At 39.3% G+C, this 18,963-nt stretch overlaps 2 protein-coding genes across 2 annotated transcripts in view; one reads left to right on the forward strand and one right to left on the reverse strand.

The window, feature by feature from the left end:
- The window catches only part of LOC128744153 (ATP-binding cassette subfamily G member 4-like), a 29,250-nt gene extending 13,120 nt beyond the window's left edge, over positions 1-16,130 (forward strand). Inside the window, exons 2-7 of the mRNA XM_053840957.1 lie at positions 2,307-2,421; positions 4,125-4,314; positions 4,592-4,976; positions 5,033-5,530; positions 15,164-15,420; positions 15,478-16,130. Of these exons, the coding sequence (XP_053696932.1) occupies positions 2,307-2,421; positions 4,125-4,314; positions 4,592-4,976; positions 5,033-5,530; positions 15,164-15,420; positions 15,478-15,828 (1,796 nt within the window). The 3' untranslated portion in view covers positions 15,829-16,130. The remainder of the gene's footprint in view (positions 1-2,306; positions 2,422-4,124; positions 4,315-4,591; positions 4,977-5,032; positions 5,531-15,163; positions 15,421-15,477) is intronic.
- Positions 16,131-16,191: 61 nt separating this feature from the next.
- On the reverse strand, positions 16,192-18,302 carry LOC128741075 (ATP-binding cassette sub-family G member 4-like). The gene is made up of 6 exons (XM_053836651.1): positions 18,185-18,302; positions 18,005-18,128; positions 17,373-17,947; positions 17,076-17,311; positions 16,850-17,018; positions 16,192-16,793 (listed from the first exon to the last, which is right to left on the reverse strand). Exons 1-6 carry the CDS (start codon positions 18,300-18,302, stop codon positions 16,192-16,194), a joined length of 1,824 nt encoding a protein of 607 aa, XP_053692626.1.
- Between the last annotated feature and the right edge of the window lie 661 nt (positions 18,303-18,963).

Here is an 18,963-nt window from a genome sequence, read left to right on the forward strand (position 1 = left end):
ACAGTCGAGCGCGAACAGTTATGGCAGATAATGTACGAGAAAGGTTTCCCGGGCTAACTGACGCGACTGATCAAATAATAAATAAAAAATATAAAAATAAATCAATGCGTCGAAAAACAAATTTGCGGTAGGAAGAGAGAAAAATAACGTTCGTCTCCCACGGACAACAACTGTTGACGGTGATGAACTTGATGATGAGTCTGTGATGTCTGGTCACTGCCGACAACAATACGAGTAAGGGGATTCAACGACGCCCAAAGCTGACGGTGTACAAAACGCTCATCAGTCTGGTAATTCTCTGCGAAAGTGAGACTGTAACTTTGCTTACCAAAGATATACGTGCACTTGCCGTATTTTTACGAAAGGTGCAGCGGTTTTTTTTGCAGAGTACTAACGGAAAGCGGAGAGTGGCGTGAACGTATAAACCACGAACTCCAGGCTCTACTTAGATTGATTTCTGTTATAGTCCTGGCGAAAATTGGTAGACTACTGTGGGCCGACCACGTCGCAAGGATGCCGAACGACTGTACAATGAAATCCGTTTTCTTCAAGAACCCGACTGGCACTAGAAATAAAGGGGCCCTACGTGCAACGTGCAACGAGAAATGCTTGATACAACAAGTGCTACCTAGAATAGAACGGCTATAGAAGTAAGAAGTAAACTATATTTCTTACCATAGCCCATCGCTCATCTTTTCCCGAACAAGGTCTATCATCCTTAGCGCCAGGTTTTTTCCATATCCTTGAAATCTCCATTCCATTTTCCTTTGAACTCCTTTCATCGCTTGCAGTTACGCCCTACTTCTTCGATTTTCCACAGTGCCAGGGTATTGGCTGGATTGCACTCCTAGAAAATCATAGTGAACTCATCGTTTATGCTCCATGTTTGGTCCAATTATAATACCGAAAGCTTACCGAATCGCTGACGTTCACTCTGCTCCAGAGAAGGCAGCGACATCTTTTGAAGGCACTCTTTTTGATAAATTTCCTGCTTCCACATGCTACGAAAGCCAAACAATTTTTAAGTTACTTCTACTGTTTTTGTAGTTACTAAAATATTTCTAATGGAACAAGGTGTGAAATATTTGTTCAGGAATTTGTCCGAAAAAGTCCTTGAAGACGTTTCATAGTCCATAACGATGCAACCATATTTCGTCAGTAAATTCTCGTAGTATTTCTGTCCCTCCATATTTTGATTTGCGTTACGGTTCTGTTCAATTTTAGTCTTGAAATTTCTCAAAATATTTTTCCATCTGTTTTATTTGTAACAGACCAAGCTTTTTTGCTTATTTTTTAAGCAAAATTCCCGAGCATGATTCTCCACTATATCAACACGTTTCAAGAACTCACTCATAGGTTTCTTACAAGTTTTTTTTGATTGGGTATTCGGCTTCTGCAGTCTACGAACACAATTTCAAAACAATATTTGTTGCATATCCGACGTTTCGGCCATTGGTTTTGGCCTTTACCGGCCGTCGGATGACGAATATATAACCAAAACCGTTTTGAAATTATTTTCGTATACTGCAAAAGCCAAATATCCAATCCAAATACCATCCACAATTTCTTACAATAAATCTCCTATTCAGTTGAATAGAACTTTTCTAAAAGGCTAATTTTTCTTGTATCATTGTTTGTTGCAAATGAAGGGCCCTATTCTGTATGTCACGTCGAGTGTCACTTTGCGCGAATAGTCGACTTTTGGTATTATGTCGAGTAAGTCGACTAATTCCACCTTTAAAAAGCTAGTTACTAAACGGTTAGCAGATGACGCCCAAGCTTGCATTGTTTTGGTCGGGCATTGAGTCGCAATGCTACCGTTCACCCCGTACTCGACGTGACTTACGGATTAGAGGCTGAAACATCCAAGTCAGAAACGAAACATGAATTTGAATAATGAAAAGGACAAATTTATTGGAAAATTTTAAGTTTACAGATTCTTCTAAAATGCTTATATACTTCTATGAGAAATGTTGCATGTTCACGGCATCGCTGTCTCATATCTAGTTTTTAAATTGCATTTATTTTGATGCTACTTTCGAAATCGGAATTAAACAGTAGTAGTAAGGAAATAAGCTATTTTCGTAGGACGGTGCTGCTCTTTAAACAGATTCCTACAAAATAAATTAATTACTCTCCATTCAGAGGTTTATAAACCTTTGAAGAAGCATTTAGAGGGCAGAGTGCTCCTGGAGTTCTGAGAAAGTTGTTTGGAAAAAGCGACTTCAAAGGTCTTATTAATTGTTTTTTAACCTGTCAAATTTCACGTAAATAATAATTGTTTTTGTTTCCGATTTGCTCCACAGGCCGAGACATTCTGAAGAATATCAATGGAGAGTTTCAAGCTGGTGAACTCACCGCTATTATGGGACCTTCGGGAGCAGGAAAGAGCACTTTGCTTGACATTCTGGCCGGCTATACGTGAGTATATCTGATTTCTGTTGCCATACGATCTGCTGACCAGCAAACCGAATCAACGAAACAAACCATTCAGTGGCTCTTTCTTTCCATCAGACGTTGCCACACCAGTGCAGTAGTAATGTAATAAGTTGTCTAGGGGTAATTAACATTATACCATCCGTGTACAGTTGGGTCGTCTTTATCGCTTCGACCGTCGCCGCCTATCGAGTAAACAAACAAACAAACGAAACTCCAATCTCGTCGTCGGATTGTGGCTTCTTTCATCTCATTTATCACGATTCGTTGCAGTCTTTTGTGTTGGCCGTTTATTGAACTTCCACATGACTGTTATACTCAATGGAACGCAACACTTAAACTGCATATGATTTGTGCTTTAGTTGGACATGGCTGGAAAAAAATCGAACAAAGTGATTTACTCATTTACTTCGAAGGAATGTTTTCAGTCACAGACATTAATGGAAAAGTTGAACTTTCCTCGATCGAGCGGCGGTTGAATGAACAAAGAGAGTACATCAGTCATCAACATTCGACCGTTGTTGTTGTTGATTTCATTCGAGTCATAAATTGAGCACAAAGTCGCAGCACGGGTTTCAGCTTTCTTCAGCAGAACTTCACTCGCTGCTACGTTCATGGATGTTTGATTATTAGCTATAAAATACAGCTGTCACTTGAACAATACTTGACTGAAGTGCATATACCTGTTGTAAGAAAAGTAAACGAAGCTAAAATGTCAGTGCTGTGGCAGTGGCTTTTAGTGGTGCACTTTTGCAATACAATCTCTGCCACCGTGAGTCAGGGACTTCAAGGTTCTTCACATTGACTCGACCGGCTGAACTGCAAGCTTGACCAAATGTGGTCGGTCGAACAAAGAAACGATCCTTTCGATTAGCTTCAACGTTGAATTAATCGATAGTAATCGATTATGCTGTTCTATTACTATCATTTAAAAACACCTTTTAAAGACCACTTTAAACCCCATTTCCTTTGCTTTATTTTCCGCCTCTTTCATCGTTGCTGGCAGTGCATTTGCACCGAGTCATTCACTCACACAGCTGGAACGATTTCAAACTGGGCTTTCTACCTTCTACCTTGTATACATTCAAACAGCAGCCGAATTCACTGCAAACAGCTGTTTCAGTACATTTGAGTGCCGGTCATCGGTGCACATGTACCCGCTGGTATGTTTTCACTCAACTTTTCAGGGCGTTCGGTGGAACTCACCCACACAACTGGTTGATGGGTTTCCACCGGACAAAGAGTGCATATGAACTTAACTTTGGTGCTCCAACGCAACGCAACGTAACGATGGCTGCTAACGGGAGTATGCTGTAAGCATAAACAAAGTGATTGCGAGAGCTAAATACGAGCTGCCCCGTTGTTGTGGGAAGCTTATGTTACTGAGTCATTGGCCACTGGGTTGGTGGCTGACGGCGGTTTGGGGGGAACTGACGGATAAAGCGGTTTTGCTAGAACCAGCTGAACATGTTTTTTTTTTCTTACAAAAATGATTAAATGAACGTGCAGTCCTACAATGAGGAAGTATACAATGAACTTTGGTCGTTGGAATGAGCAATGCTCATGATTCATTTATTTCTGCGCGAAAGATATCGTTCTGCAAATTATTTATATAATCAGAAACATTGAATTTGAACGAAATAGCTTTAATTTTGGTGTTCTAAACGTCTGCTTTTCATCCCCCGCAGCGAAAGCGAATTCACCGGAGAGATTCTGGTCAACCGACAGCAGCGAGACCTGAAACGGTTCCGGCGGCAGTCCGCTTACATCATGCAGGATCACAATTTGCAGCCGCACCTGACCGTGCTGGAGGCGATGCACTTTTCGGCCAATCTCAAAATCGGTGCCGAACTAAGCCCGGCTAGCAAAAAGATTAGGGTAAGTAAGCAAAGGGCTGCGATAACCGACCATATATGCAGACGATAAATGACGAAATGTTACACGTGTAAACGGTATCAGTTACGAGTGGTTTATCGGAATGCTTTCGTTATCGAATTCCGTCATTATGCGGAGTTTTACGTCCTTCGGATATGTTTTACGCTAGGAGGGAACCTTGGACCTTAACTGAAAAACGTGATAACGACTCTCGATGTTGTTTACCGTCTAGTCGAACTTTTTTCTATTAGTAAGCATTTTAATCATTTTTGTTTTCTAGATGAATGAGATCCTTTGCGCCATTGGACTGCAAGACCATAAGAAAACTCGCACGGCAAAGCTTTCGGGTGGACAGAAGAAACGACTAGCGATTGCACTGGAAATTGTCAACAATCCACCGGTCATGTTCTTCGATGAACCAACCAGCGGTTTGGACATTTCCACCTCCAAAAAGTGCGTCGAATTGCTGAAACATTTAGCCCGGGAAGGTCGTACCATCATCTGCACCATTCATCAACCGTCAGCCCTGCTGCTGAATATGTTTGATCATTTATTCACCATGGCCGAGGGAGAGTGCATCTTCACCGGATCAACCGGAAACATTGTGCCATTCTTGAAGGAGTTGGACATCATCTGTCCAGAGCATTACAGTCCATCCGATTTCTGTAAGACTACGTTATTTGTGTATTACTTTAATCAAACAAACTTCCATATTTTTTAGTACTTGAAATTGCCACCCACGATTACGGGCGGCAAAACGACAAACTAGTCGCCAGGACAGAAAACGGCAAAAGCGTAGCGTACCGGAATCGTGAATATTTCACACCCTTTCTGATGCCGATCCTGGAATCACCGATTTCGGTGGATCTTCCTTCGCTGCCGCCGAAGGAGGACACCCATTCGCCGCTTGCCAAGCCAAAGAAACTAGCGAAAAAGCTGTCGTTTAATCCGGAAAAGTGGTGCGGTCGGGATGAAATCTACACGACCAGCTTCTGTCGGCAGTTTTACCTGTTGCTCCTGAGGACGTTTCTCATTCTGAGCCGCGACCGATCGCTGATGACGATGCGGTTCATCATTCACTGTGCGATCGCTCCACTGATCGGAATGCTGTACTTCGGAATCGGAAACCAGGCGACGCACATCTTCAACAACTTCAACTACGTTTTCTTCTCGATCATGTTTCTGATGTTTACCGCGTTCAGCTCGATGACCATGGCATGTAAGTTGAAGCTTGTTTTAATGTAACGTGGTCGAAAAATAATAGGTATTGCTTAAATTTGAAAAAAAAAGCTGACAATTTATTTCGCTTTCTGAAATATATTTTTTCAAAATTATCGTACAAATGGTTCCAAAGGATCTCAGAATTTTAACAAAACTAGCATGACTTATTAATGAAATCAATATTCAAAAAATTCAGGCTCTTCTATTTCACAGAAAATTTCCCGATTTCCTCAAACATAGATTATTTCAAAAGTTCATAACTCTTGAACCAAGCATTGTAGAATGAAATTTTTTTTTATGAAAATGTAAGATACCATGCTGCATCAATATCCGGACACTTAAGCAGGTCATATTTTTAATATGCTCCGTAAACAATAATTTCACAACATTCTAGTAATTGCTTTGTACTATAATCAAATATAAAGCCTAAATTTTCAATAACATGTCAATTTTACAATAGAAACTCAATAAACTATATTAAAATAAGAGAAATAAACAGGCTTGTCTTGTTCATAAATCCGGACACCTCACATCTCAGTGAATCAATATTCGGACACTTTTGAATCGTTTTCCGGACAGGCAAAACTTTCTAGTATTTTGTCTAAGAAATGTATGCCTATAAGTAAACAACTTATCACTTGTAAAATGTAGTGGTAAATAATCATCTCTCTATACAATTTTTTACTTTTAATGTCACTTTGGTGTCATTAACGGTACGCTTTTAGTCAAGTGCTACACTGACCCACTAACCTAACCAGAGAACGAAAGTGATTAAGTACTTCTGCATTAAATGCCTTAAAGTATTTTGGAATTCCAAATATTTTGACGGTTCCATGGATCGAAACATTTTTTCTTACTACACCTTCTGCCTGGTTGAACGTGTTCTTTCGCATTTTCTAAGAAAAACATTAGGTAGTTACCATCAATTGTCAAACATGTCCGTATTTAAAAACATAGTTTTAAATCCGGACAGCGTAATTATTTATATAAATACACTTTATTTCACCACATTAACCAATGACACCGTCTCCATTAACCAAAACTGACCTTCTTTGTTGATACTAAGCCTAAGAAGTTGGTTTCTTCGTAATAATAAGTTCCCAAAACCTTAAATCGCGAAAGCACTACTTTTTAGTAATCTGAAAAAACTCGCAGAAAAAAGATAGTGTTTGACACCAACGTTACGTTTGGATTTACCGTTCTGATTCAAACTTCGAACACTTAAGCCATGCTGAAACTTTCTTCAAAGTAAAATGCTCGAAACCATCTTTATTCTACCCCCATGAATGGTTCAATAGCATGACAATTTATTTATTTTCATGGGAAAATTTCAAAAATGAGGATAAAATGTTATTTTATAATGAAAAACACTAAAAAACTGCTGTTCAGTTTTGATTCAAACTTCGAACACTTTCATGGTCGACATTCAAAGCTCGAATATTTCAGTCTCAGACATCGAATACTTGTATTACTTTGAAAAGTATTAATGTTTTTAGTGTCATTCAACTTAAATAAGTGAAATTACATCCTTTTTCTAAACACTGTCCTTTTAAATCCACCTAACAGTGTGATTTAAATTTTTCACACAATAATTAGTTTCAATCCTTATTTCTGGAGTCAATTGCTAATATTTACGAACTCCATGAACCACATCTAAAGGAAGTTTACTTTCTACAGCTTTATCAATGCAGACAATTAATTTTCCCGAAGGAAAACCAGAAAAAACCGGATATTATTCGTGGGTGTTCGAAGTTTGAATCACACCTCAAAACGTGTTTCAAACTTCGAACACTTTTTATTTATCTAATATCTTTAAAATAATGCATGAAATATTGTATTTTAACTATGCTTTAGTACATATATATCTTGCACTTACCTAATAATCGCGCAGTGGGAAGGTAAATGTTCTAAAATTGGTAAAATAATGCAAACGAAAAAAACAGCTACTTTTGCACGAAACGCTAAGAGTATGCGTACGAAGTTAACATCTGAGTTCTCACTTTTTTCCAACGCCTCCTGATTTCTTACAATGAGTCCTACAGTTCAATGTCATACCTCACCGGATAGAGGACATTCTAACGAACACGGTGGTGTACAATAAACATAATATTTTATAATATTAGCGATACTAACGAGCATTTTATTCTGAAGTGTTCGAAGTTTGAGACTGTTCTAAGTTTGAATCAGAACGGTATTTAAGTTATTTCGCGCAGCCTACTTAACCACCGATTATGTTGAAAGGATCTTAGATATATTTGCAAAGTAATCCACATAGCTACACCTCATAAATTGTATATGTTATTGCTTAATAAGGATAAATTAGTGAAGGTGTCCGGATATTGGTACCGTCCGGATTTTGATGCAGCATGGTAGTTTTCTTAGCAATCTAGGAAAAATATCAGTTGGAAAAAGTTTTTCAAAAAACCTTTCACAATGACAGTTAAAAAAATCATGTTCTAATTTTTTGAAAACTTAAAAAAATGTTATTAGATCGATTGGGGTGTATTGTATTGAGGATTTTCGGCTTTGCAGTCGGTTATCTATCGGAAACGGTTTTTTCTATACTGACCAACGATTCGGCCTTCGGTTTTGGCCTTTTTCAAAGGAAATATGGTTACGTGTTCTTGTCTAGTCGTTGATTACCACCGGACGGAAGTTCAAATTTTAACAGCTCCTAATGCACTGGTTTGGTGTTAAAATAATGTACACAGCTAAACCTTTTGACTGATAGTGCACAAAGTCGTTTTCGATAGATAACCGACTGCAGAGCCGAAAATCCTGCATAAAAAAATTTCTTATTTCTTGTTGATCATCTTTTAATGACAAAAATTTCTATTCATGATAGTATTAAATCTTGTGATTGTGATTACTATAAAATTGTCATAGCTTTACCAAAACTTCTATTCAGCTTCCCCTCGGTGCGAATTAATACTGCTTAGATAGGCAGTACTCACCAATCTCACCAATTTTTTTCTCGTTTATTTATAAGTTCTACGATAAGATGATACTTCCTGGATATAGTGTATTTTCTTGTTCGTTATTTGGTTTATACTTTAGTTCATTTTGCTTGCTTTTTTGCAACTTGTTTCTAATCAAATATTGTTCCCAATAACTTGATCAAAATGATTTTTGAATCTTCTTATGATATTGTTTACGTCAATCACATTTTTCCTAGCTTTTTTTCGGTTTCAGTACTTCTGCAGTATTCTTTCATTTTGAATTCATTATTTCCGGTTCACCGAAAGGTTTTAATTAAACCGACTAAAACTTAGCTTACGGAGACTAAAACTTTAAGGAAAATTTAAAAACTAATTGGTTGTGAAAGTTTGATATCGCACCTTCTACGAAGGGCGCGACAGTGTGTAACAACATTACTCATCGTTTTAGAATTTTTTCATGGCTGTTGTTATCTCTAGTTTACGTACAAATTACTGTATACATTTGATCATGTGATAGAAATAGTGTATAAGTTTTCTTATCAACGTTTTGTCTGTCGACATTCTAGACGTCATTGAATAAATGAACCTACAATCATAAAATAGATTTCTACGAAGAAACAATGGAAAACATTTGCGACGAAGCTATATGGGTATCATTAGTGGAATCATTAGCGAAAGTAGGCAACCATGGTGGAAAAAATCAGTAATATGCTTTAAATTATCCACTCAGCTTTTTAAAGTAATTATCCGGTTAAATCTAAATGCCGTCACCGTTTCTAATTCTGCACATTTTTATTACATAAGAATTTTTTAACATTGTGCATTGCATTATTTTTTATAAATGTCTGTTGAATATTACGCCATTATTCACAAACGGACCATAATATTTGAGAGCGAAATAATTTAACGTGAAACTGAAAGTATTTTATATCGCAGAAAACATCGTCGTTAGCACCAACGCGAAGATTGTCCTTCTAGAAAATTAACCCTCTAACGGGCAACATCGTAAAAACGAAATTACTTGCAATGATCATATTATCCAGCATAATTAGAAAGAATAATTAGTTTTAGTAATGTTTTAGACAAAAAGAGTGATTGCATGCGTTGCTTTCTTTCGAAAAATGCGATGCAATAATGCGCAGATTTAGGCACAGATTTTTTATTCATGTTCCAAATTCTGCACAGTAATGTATCCTACGAAGAAATCGCGAAAGAATACGCAACCTCACCCAAATGGCTGAGGTATAGAGGCATGAAAATTCAAGTAGAATCTTTAACTTCCATTGATTGCAATCCTGTGCTGTGTCTCGGAGTCCCTACGAGCGCCACTTCATGAAACCATGTCTCCTATTTTTTTAATGTCCAACCTCATGGGGGTGTTAGAGAGTGTGGAAGTGGTTTCTATATAAAAACACAATTTTTAGTATTAGTCTAAAGTGTAATGCTCATTATGCAGAAAACCCGAATCAACTCACCCTTCACGTTATCGAGAATAAAATATTTAAAATGAGGCAATCAAAATGGTAACAATATTCCTCCGGGTCCAAGGACAGCACAAGAAGGCCGGATCATGGATTTAATTATGGTAATGGCTAATGCCGGATTTTTTAGTGTGCTTTCAGCGTATAAAGACAAAGATAAAGAACAGCATGGTAGGAGTATTCATTTTCACTTTTTGGGTTCGCAGAATTAGGAGCAAACATGCGCAAAATTAGGAACATGGACAAGAAAGTGCGCAGAATTAGGCACCGTGGATAAGTTTACAAAACGAAAAATATACTCAATTGTTGGTCGACTTATAATTCCCATATTTTTTACCAGATATTATAGACCGTAGCACTACACGTTGCTGCTATCCACGTTGTTAATTTAAATCTAGAATACTTCGAATAGCGGAAGAATCATAAAAATGTCTTAACTGCGCAGAATATGGTATGTTCACGGTATGTCTGTATTTAAAATGTTGAACTTGAATTAAGTTGAATTGAGTGAGGTTCAATTTTCACATTATCAACAACTTAATCCTTCCGATATAATATTATGACAGCCTCAAAGATATACATTTAATGTACGACTAAGGGAGAAACTAAGATGGTTTCTTTGGTAGGCTCCTACTTACGTTCAGCAGATCACGATTGACTTGAGATTGCACAATTGTTAAGCAATATACAGGATTCCTTCTTCCTTCACCTTCCGAAATACTATAATTTTGTTCTTTATGCTTCTCCTTTTCTTATCGTGAAATACACGAAAGCCGTTATCTATTTCTAGAACTTACACTTTTAACCTATATTTTGGACAATACTTTGAACGACTGTGAATTTTACTTGATTTAGTTATTGTATTTTTATAGCGCATTTGATTCAAAATAGAATGCTATCCTTTGCCGATTAGTCGATATTTGTTAACAGATTATTAACCGGGAAACTAGCAGTGATTAACTTTTCGTCAGAAAGCCCAATTTCGGAAGCAGTTTTGAGCCCAAAACAGAGGCTCCGTTTTAAAAATATATTCACTGCATTCTTCTTGCCAATCTTAACACAGAGAATATATTTTCATGAACAGAATTTGAAAATCACAAAATTAATAATGACTAATTTCACCTTAATTCGAATATCCTATCTATCTATATACATAAGAGCCTTGTCTGTAGCCAAAACGAGGGGCGCAATATATTTTCGTGGTTATCAATCGCCCACATTGGGCAAAGACTCAAACCAATCATACCATCAGATTGCGATCAAGACGAGCAAAAGTATCGTGGTAGCGCCTCATTGGGTTACATAGCGTTAACGTTACGTAGCGTACCTTCGATTTGCTCTCAATTAGGCGCGAGGCGACTCACGCGGGTTACAGCTAGTTATTTATAAATAAGTCCATAGCACTATAAATGAGCTGTAACTAAATTTGAAAAGAGATAGGATTATTCTCCAAGTTTTATTATCAGTATCTGCGGATTCGTGATAAAAATTACTACCTACTCGAGATTAAAAAGGAGTTGACGATGATGATTAACGATGTGTAGCATAATTTAACCCAAAAACCAAGGTCTTGATGCTACGCATTCCGCCGATGGAATTTGGGTTTGTAATTTTTTGTACGCTTTTCGAATTTAATGATATGAAATTTATTGTCTGTTGAAGTTTTAAACAATCATATCTCGAAAGCCAAAAAACTAATGACCAGTCGTGCACCGTCGTTAATGATTAGTATTTAGCCCCAACTTACTCCGACTCCGAAATGCCACCGCCACTCAGAAGACGACTTGTTTGTTAATTACGGTGACATTTGTAGTTGTGAGTGAGTTCAGCATTGAACATGCTCTCATTATGCTATGTTATAGAGAAGATAAGGGCTAGTGATCGGAACAAGTCGCTTGTTTTAGTATATTTTTGTGTATGGACATTATCACTGTGATCAGTATTTTGATCTATTGTGATTCCCTCTAGGTGCTGTATTCCGCACTTCGTTCTGTTTGCAGCATCGCTATAGAGTGAGCGAGCTGCCGTTTATTATCCGTACTTGAGAGTCGGTGTTTTCCCCCTTTTTACTTTATGGTTTTTACTACTTGATAATCAATCTCGCATTCTAGTGCCACGAAGTATAGAGACTAGTTATAATTATAATTCGCCTTTGATCAAGAGGCACTTCGAACAAGCACCATTCTTATAACTAGTACCAGAAAGAGGCTTCATTATGGGTCAATGCAGAATTCAGCAGGAAGAAAATATGACGAGGGGCCTGAGAATAAACCCATGCAAAAGTTCATTCGTTGCTAAATGGCCAGATTCTAGTAAGATTCGTATCCATAACCATAAGAGCCACAAAGTTACTTACAAAACTATTCAAAAAAATTTCCGATGTACTCACCTTGATGCTGGCTCATACTGGCTGATACATAAATGTCAATATTATTCAAATCGTCGGAAACAACGATTTATTACTTTGGGTGCCCGGTCACTGCGGGATCGAGGGCTGGGCAATGAATTTGCTCACAGCCTAGCAAGACGAGGATTGACTCAGCAATTTATTGGCCCTAAACCGTTTCTGGGCACCTCCGCATCCGCCACAAAAGGCGAGTTACTGACATGGAAAAAACTAGCAATAGTATCTCGTTGGAATCAAACATAGGGTTGAAGACAAGCTAAACGGTTTATCTACCTTAATCTTGTAGTGGCTAAAAAATTACTTAATTTAACTCGTGGTGAACTACGCACAATCATGGGTCTCACAGCCCGCTCTTTATCATTTAAAGAATATTGGCAAGGTATCATCATACACCTGCCGCTTTTGTAACTCTGAACTTGAAAGTTCAGCGCATCTGCTCTGCAATTGCGGGGCTCTTGCATTATCAAGGCACAACTTCTTCGGAAGTTTCCTTTTTACTCCATATAAGGTATGCAGCCTAAATCCCAAAACGGTCATTGGATTTATTAACCATGTAGTACGGAATTGCGGCACAGTATTACAACAGCAATCGGGGCCTGTTACAAAAGACGACCATTAAAACTGTCGCAGTGGCTTTTTAACCCAATGCCGTTCTGACATACAAAAAAAAAGTTTGTCGGATATTAGTCTATCCAAGGTTCCCTACTAGCACCACGACGATTTGGCACCTTCCGCAGCTGGACTGCCCATATCCAAAGATAAGTTCAACAAACCGAGAATAATGTTTCAACCTGTGCTGCTGAGGGGATTACTTAGTGCACGAACCCGTCAAAAGTGCCACATTTCGGCGGTCTCTAGAAATGATGTTCCGCGAAACACTTTATTCCGCGTAATGGTCAACCGAGAATTGGTTTTGCGCAATGAAATTCGGTGAAATGTTATACAATCACAGCGAATATTTAACGACAAGCTCGTCAGAGTCCATTTATGGCAGTCAGTATGGCACCGAATATCACCCTTCCCTTCCCCTTCCCTTCTTCAGTGTTCCAACGTGCTCCCATAGACTCGGGAAACCATCACAAAAAATAAAATCAGTTCAACTAACCTGCTAGTCGTGATAAGTTCTTGCAGCTCGAAGCACTAAACATTGCATTCCATAGGTTCTATTACTTTTTGGGGCATAATTTCACTAAATACTGAGATTTCTGCCCAATTAAAATTCATCACTATATTTTCACTTTTTCGCCGTCGATTTTTCATTAATTTTTTTCGGGCGTACCAGTCGTCACATCACTCACGAAACTCAACTTGAGACACAGAAAACTTTAATTTACCACCCGAATTTTTGCCCAAACTGTTCACTTGAATTGATATGAAAAACTGTACTTTGTTTCGATTGCAATTCCGAATCCGCGACTGTCGTTGTTGTACGTTACCAAGGAAACGGGTGTATATGCGGAGTGATGCCATATTTACGTTGAGCATGAAATTGACCAATAATTTTCGCAATTAAATTAACGGTCTTAGAGTGTCAACAATATACTTATAAAATTCACTGATAATAAAATTCACCGTAAATAGCATTTTATGTGACGGAATCACTGTCGGATCTCGTTCAACAGCAAAAATAGATACACGATTCTACGTTTCATAATTATTCATAACAGATTATTACCTACTACTAGCAACTCTGTTCTCGTTGTGAAAGTACTGAAGTCAGTAAAAAATGCAACTTGACTCCCTGACGACCTTCAGCTTAAATCCTATCCGCTTTATTTTATCTGGCTAAGCAATAGGGGAAATTATTTTGTACTACTGTAAAGAAAAATTTCAAATTTATGTATTAGACACATTCTAGCGTTACGGGACACAATTAGCACCTATTGTTATCGTGTGAATCGCCTCCTGTTTCACCAATTTTTTGGCGAATAGCTTGTAAAATAGTTGTTTAAAGTATACTTCATTTTTCAGTAGAACGCCCATGATTTGATTGAACAGGAACCGATCTGCATAGTTGGGATAGTGTCCCGTAACGCTGGAATGTGTCATTAAACTACCCGAGATTGTGACAAAGGTCATCCGAAATTCACGATTTATGTACAGCACAGTTTAACATGTCTTGTCAGTTAGTGTATTATAAAGATCATTAAATACACTTTTGTTGAACACAACGAGCGTTGAGGACGTTGGGGTAAACGAGCAGAACCAACATAAATGGAACGAGTCTCGTTTCCAATGCGCTCAATATCGTATCAAAGTCGAAGTTTCATCGTCAACATAGTTTCGTTCAAATTTTATCACGAGACTTCGCGTAGAATTCACCAAACCAAGCCGGGAATTTACCGCAAGGCCTTTGAAATAGGCTTGGAATAGCTAGTATTCGAAGAAGGCATTCTGGGATGTCAGCTTTATTTCAACTAATATTTTTTGAAGAAGCTCTATTTTTGAACGCTAACGATAGCCTATTCTGGTCGATATTAACACTAGATATCCCAAACCAATCAATTTTGACTGGTCGTGCAATTTTAATTCCAAATTCCTGCGACATGTAACATTTGCTTTCAGAAATAATGTAATGACTTTGGTGGCCATAAGTAGAGAGTACATTTTATATACCTAATGTTACTTTATATAGATTAAAAACAAAAATATTTTTATGTTATTGGCACTGTACCAGTCAGAATGACTAAATAGCTGGTATATCTAGTGTTAAACTTATTTTTGGGCTTATTTTAGAACTAGAACAATTATTTCCTTATGCTACACGTATTCATTCATGCTTATATTGGATTACCACCTTTCAGTCCCGCTGGAACTGCCGATCATTACCCGGGAGCACTTCAACCGCTGGTATTCGCTGCGGGCTTACTACATAGCGATGACAGTGGCCGACATACCGATACAGCTGCTGTGTACGGTAACCTACATCGTCGTTACCTACTACATGACCGGCCAACCACCGGAAGCCTTCCGGATGGGTCTATTCACCGTCATCTGTCTGATGGTGGCTTGGGTTGCCCAGGGACTCGGTCTTCTAGTAGCATCGCTCTTCAACGTTAAGGTAATTGGCCTGTTGTTTAGTTTAGTTATCAACTTTTAACGATTGAATTTATTGCAGAACGGCGCCATCTTCGGACCTTTCTTCATCTGTCCTTTCTTGATTTTCTCCGGATTCTTCATTCACCTGGACGACGCACATCCGATCATGCACTGGCTGTTCCACGTATCGTTCCTGAAGTACGCCCTGCAGGGAGCGACGGTTGCCATCTTCGGCTACGATCGGGACCGGCTGGAGTGCAACGACGAGGAAATCTACTGCCATTTTGTGCTGCCAAAGAAATTTCTGAAGGAAATCGACATGCTCAGTGCGGACTTCGTCGAGGCTGTGATTGCGTTGGTTGTGATATTTTTGGTCTTTCGAGTCAGTGCTTTCTACGTGATGCGGTATCGGTTGAAGAACAAAGTGTGAAGCTAGTTCAGGAGTCAGGAGCTATCTTTGGCTAGGTTTAAGTAGTTTTTTTTTCAAAGAAACGCGAGTAGTTGTTAACTTTTTTTTGTAAGGGGTTTCTTTCCAAAAACGTTCGATCAAATGTGAAGCTTACATTCCTTCCCCGAGATATCTAAGCTTCGAGGTAGTCGAAGCAAAATATTAGCTAGGATGAAAAAAATCGATTACAATAGGTCAGACGCAGCGAGGTAGCCAAAACTGATTAAATGTGATTAAAATATGGTATAATTATAATAAAATAATAGAAATCCGAATAAAACTATAGGTCGAAATAAATCAACTTTCTTTTATTACTTAACAGAAATATACTTTTTGAATTTGATTTTACCGGAAAATTTTCAACCGCTTTCGCAGTGACATGTACAACAGCACCTGGAATAGCACGATGAAGCCCAGCATGGCGGCTATGTTTAGTTCAATTCCTTCCTCCGGAGTGTCCATGAATTTGAGAAACTTTCCTGGTCGGTTGTAGTAGCACATTATCTGCGAACAGGGAAAGTCCGTACGGTTGTAGCCGTAGATGCCCTGCAGCGAGCCCTGCATGCTGTATCGGAAGTACGAAGTGTACGCCAGTGGTTGTAGGAACTCCGGCATTTCGTAGGATTTCACAAAGAAACCGGAGAAGAGCATCGCTGGAATGCTGAGACATGGCACGAAAAACGTTGCCATCTGAACGTCGAAGGCAGCTCCCGACAGGAGACCGACGGTTTGGGCGAAAGCACCCAACAGCAAACACATGATCCAGAACATGCCGAACCGGAACGGTTCCATCGGTTGGCCCGTAAGGAAGTAGGCTATCAACACAAACAGGGTCGGACAGATGAACTGTAGCGGCAGGTCGGCGAAAATTTTGGCTAGATAGTAAGCCTCCAGAGAGTACCAGTTGTTGAGATGTTCTCGAACGAACGCTTTGGCTTCGAGGGGAACTGGATGGAGATTTTCGATTAGACAAATTAATGAGTTGTAAAGTACTAATACTTACAGGTGATTGTACATGGCATTGAGTTACCGTAAAAAATGAAAATGTTGAAGAAAAATATTCCAGCAGTGTTGGTCATAACGGAGGAAGCATCTTTCCCGGAATCGTAGAAGACGATTCCCAACAGGAAACCCACGATGATGTGAGCGATGACACGCAGTTGGGCGAAAAACTGATGAAATCATAAATCAGTAAATTAGTCTAATACTCAGAACAAAAGTATTCTTACGAAATCTCGGGAAGTCGAACGCAGTGATCGTCGCAACAGTACGGTGAATTGTTTCCACTGAGAAACAGGATATTTTCGGCGAGATTTGACAGTTAGGCAGGTGTTTCTGTAGGGCGTACCGATATTGTTTCTTCCGTTGAAATTCTCTCCGATGGATCTCCGGGTGTCGGAGTTGTTGTATTTTAGAACGAGCAAATCAATACCGGCCGAATTCGAAGTCGATGCCACCTCAAGAGCTGTGGTTGATTTAATTCCATTTGTTAAAGTTTGTAATATTTCTGTTGTCAACTTACTCACCGAAATCCGCCCGGTTGTAGTACCTCGGACAATTAAAGCCAGCCTCTGCGAAACTGCTAACCATCGCACTGATCGGTCCACTGTAGATGCACTTGCCAGCCGATAGTAGAAACAAGTCATCGAACAGTTGAAACAGGTTCGACGCCGGCTGATGAATTACGCTGATGATCGTTCGTCCCTCGGCGGCTAGCGATTTGATGTAGCTTACCAGTTGCAGTGCGGAAACACTATCCAGTCCGCTGGTGGGTTCATCCAGCAAGATGATCGGTGGATTCGTGATCAGTTCCATACCGATCGAAAGGCGCTTTCGCTCTCCACCGGAGAGATGTTTCACCAGAGTTACCATACTACGACGCAGTCCAAGAACATTCACAATGTCGTTCACTTTCTTCTTGCGAACCATTTCCGAACTGGAACTACTCATTTTTAACTCAGCAGCATAGTTCAGAATCTCCACAACCGTCAGGTATTCGAACAAATCGATATCCTGCGGGATGTAAACGCACTTATTGTGAAACGCTTCGTCACTCAGCGATTCTCCATTCACCATGACGGAGCCAATCACACCATGTTTTCTACGAGAAAATTTATTCCTTCATTTACCATTCAGTAATGACACATGCTATACTAACTTAAACCCCGAGAGAATATTTAGTAGTGACGATTTGCCAGCTCCTGAAGGTCCAAGAATAGCCGTCAAACGGCCAGGTAAGAAGCGACCGGACACATTATCCAGAATTGTTTTACGTTTATCATCTAAAAAATGAATTAAAACATTCCGAAAACCTGTCTGTTGTTACAATTCAACTCACCTTTCAACTCTCCCCGGTAGCTAATGTTGGTAAACTCCAAAGCCATGCGGAAAAGCATTTTCTGCTCTTCCATTGAACCCTCTTCCAGCTGGACAAGTTCGGCCGTCGTCACAGCCATGACTAACAACAAGTGCAATTTTCCAACCCAACCCAATTGGCCCTCCGTTCGTCACTACTAACCCCGTTGAAATCGTTTATGCAACTGAAGAAAAGCTGCGCATTTATCGGACGCCTTTCGCACGACTCAGTGCAGCGGCCTTCAAACGGGGGTTGCAGCAGCTCTCCACTCAAGGGGGGGAGCGCGGTATTCGATATGGAAGATTTCTCGATGATGATTTGCCTGGTGTCAGCAAACAGAACTGGATTGCATTCAAGCGAGAGTTGCTTTCCAGCCCACCGTTTCCAGATGCCAAGGGGTTGATGAAAATTCGCCATCGCTTGGTGTTAGTGTTGTTTTACGACCGATTGTTAGTGATCTAACTAAGCTGTGGCTGGTTTGCTAGTATCATACAGCAATACTGCACTAAATAATTACGTCCCGCCGAGCTGCAAAGTCTTTGGTCGTCGGAGAGATTGCGATGATTTGCTGTTTCTTCCTTTCCAGGAGTTGATGACGTTAGTTTTCCAGTGCGAGTGACGCTCGACAATAATTTCTTGCTTGACATTGAAACTGTGCAAGAAGATTTCCATACCAATTTACATTGCAGACAGTTCGTTTATTGAATTTAATGAGATGTCATAAATGCAAATTCTCGCAAGATGACACATACACACATATG

The sequence above is a fragment of the Sabethes cyaneus genome, chromosome 3 (assembly GCF_943734655.1).
Source record: "Sabethes cyaneus chromosome 3, idSabCyanKW18_F2, whole genome shotgun sequence".
NCBI classification, from domain to species: Eukaryota; Metazoa; Arthropoda; class Insecta; order Diptera; family Culicidae; genus Sabethes; species Sabethes cyaneus.

Excerpts from the sequence above, each read along its gene's own strand:
- LOC128741075 (XM_053836651.1), bottom strand. The coding sequence starts at position 18,302 with ATGGCTGTGACGACGGCCGAACTTGTCCAGCTGGAAGAGGGTTCAATG. Across the intron at positions 17,312-17,372 it reads CTACAACCGGGCGGATTTCG|CTCTTGAGGTGGCATCGACT; the intron begins GTGAGTAAGTTG and ends AATCAACCACAG. Across the intron at positions 17,019-17,075 it reads GTTCGACTTCCCGAGATTTC|TTTTTCGCCCAACTGCGTGT; the intron begins GTAAGAATACTT and ends TGATTTCATCAG.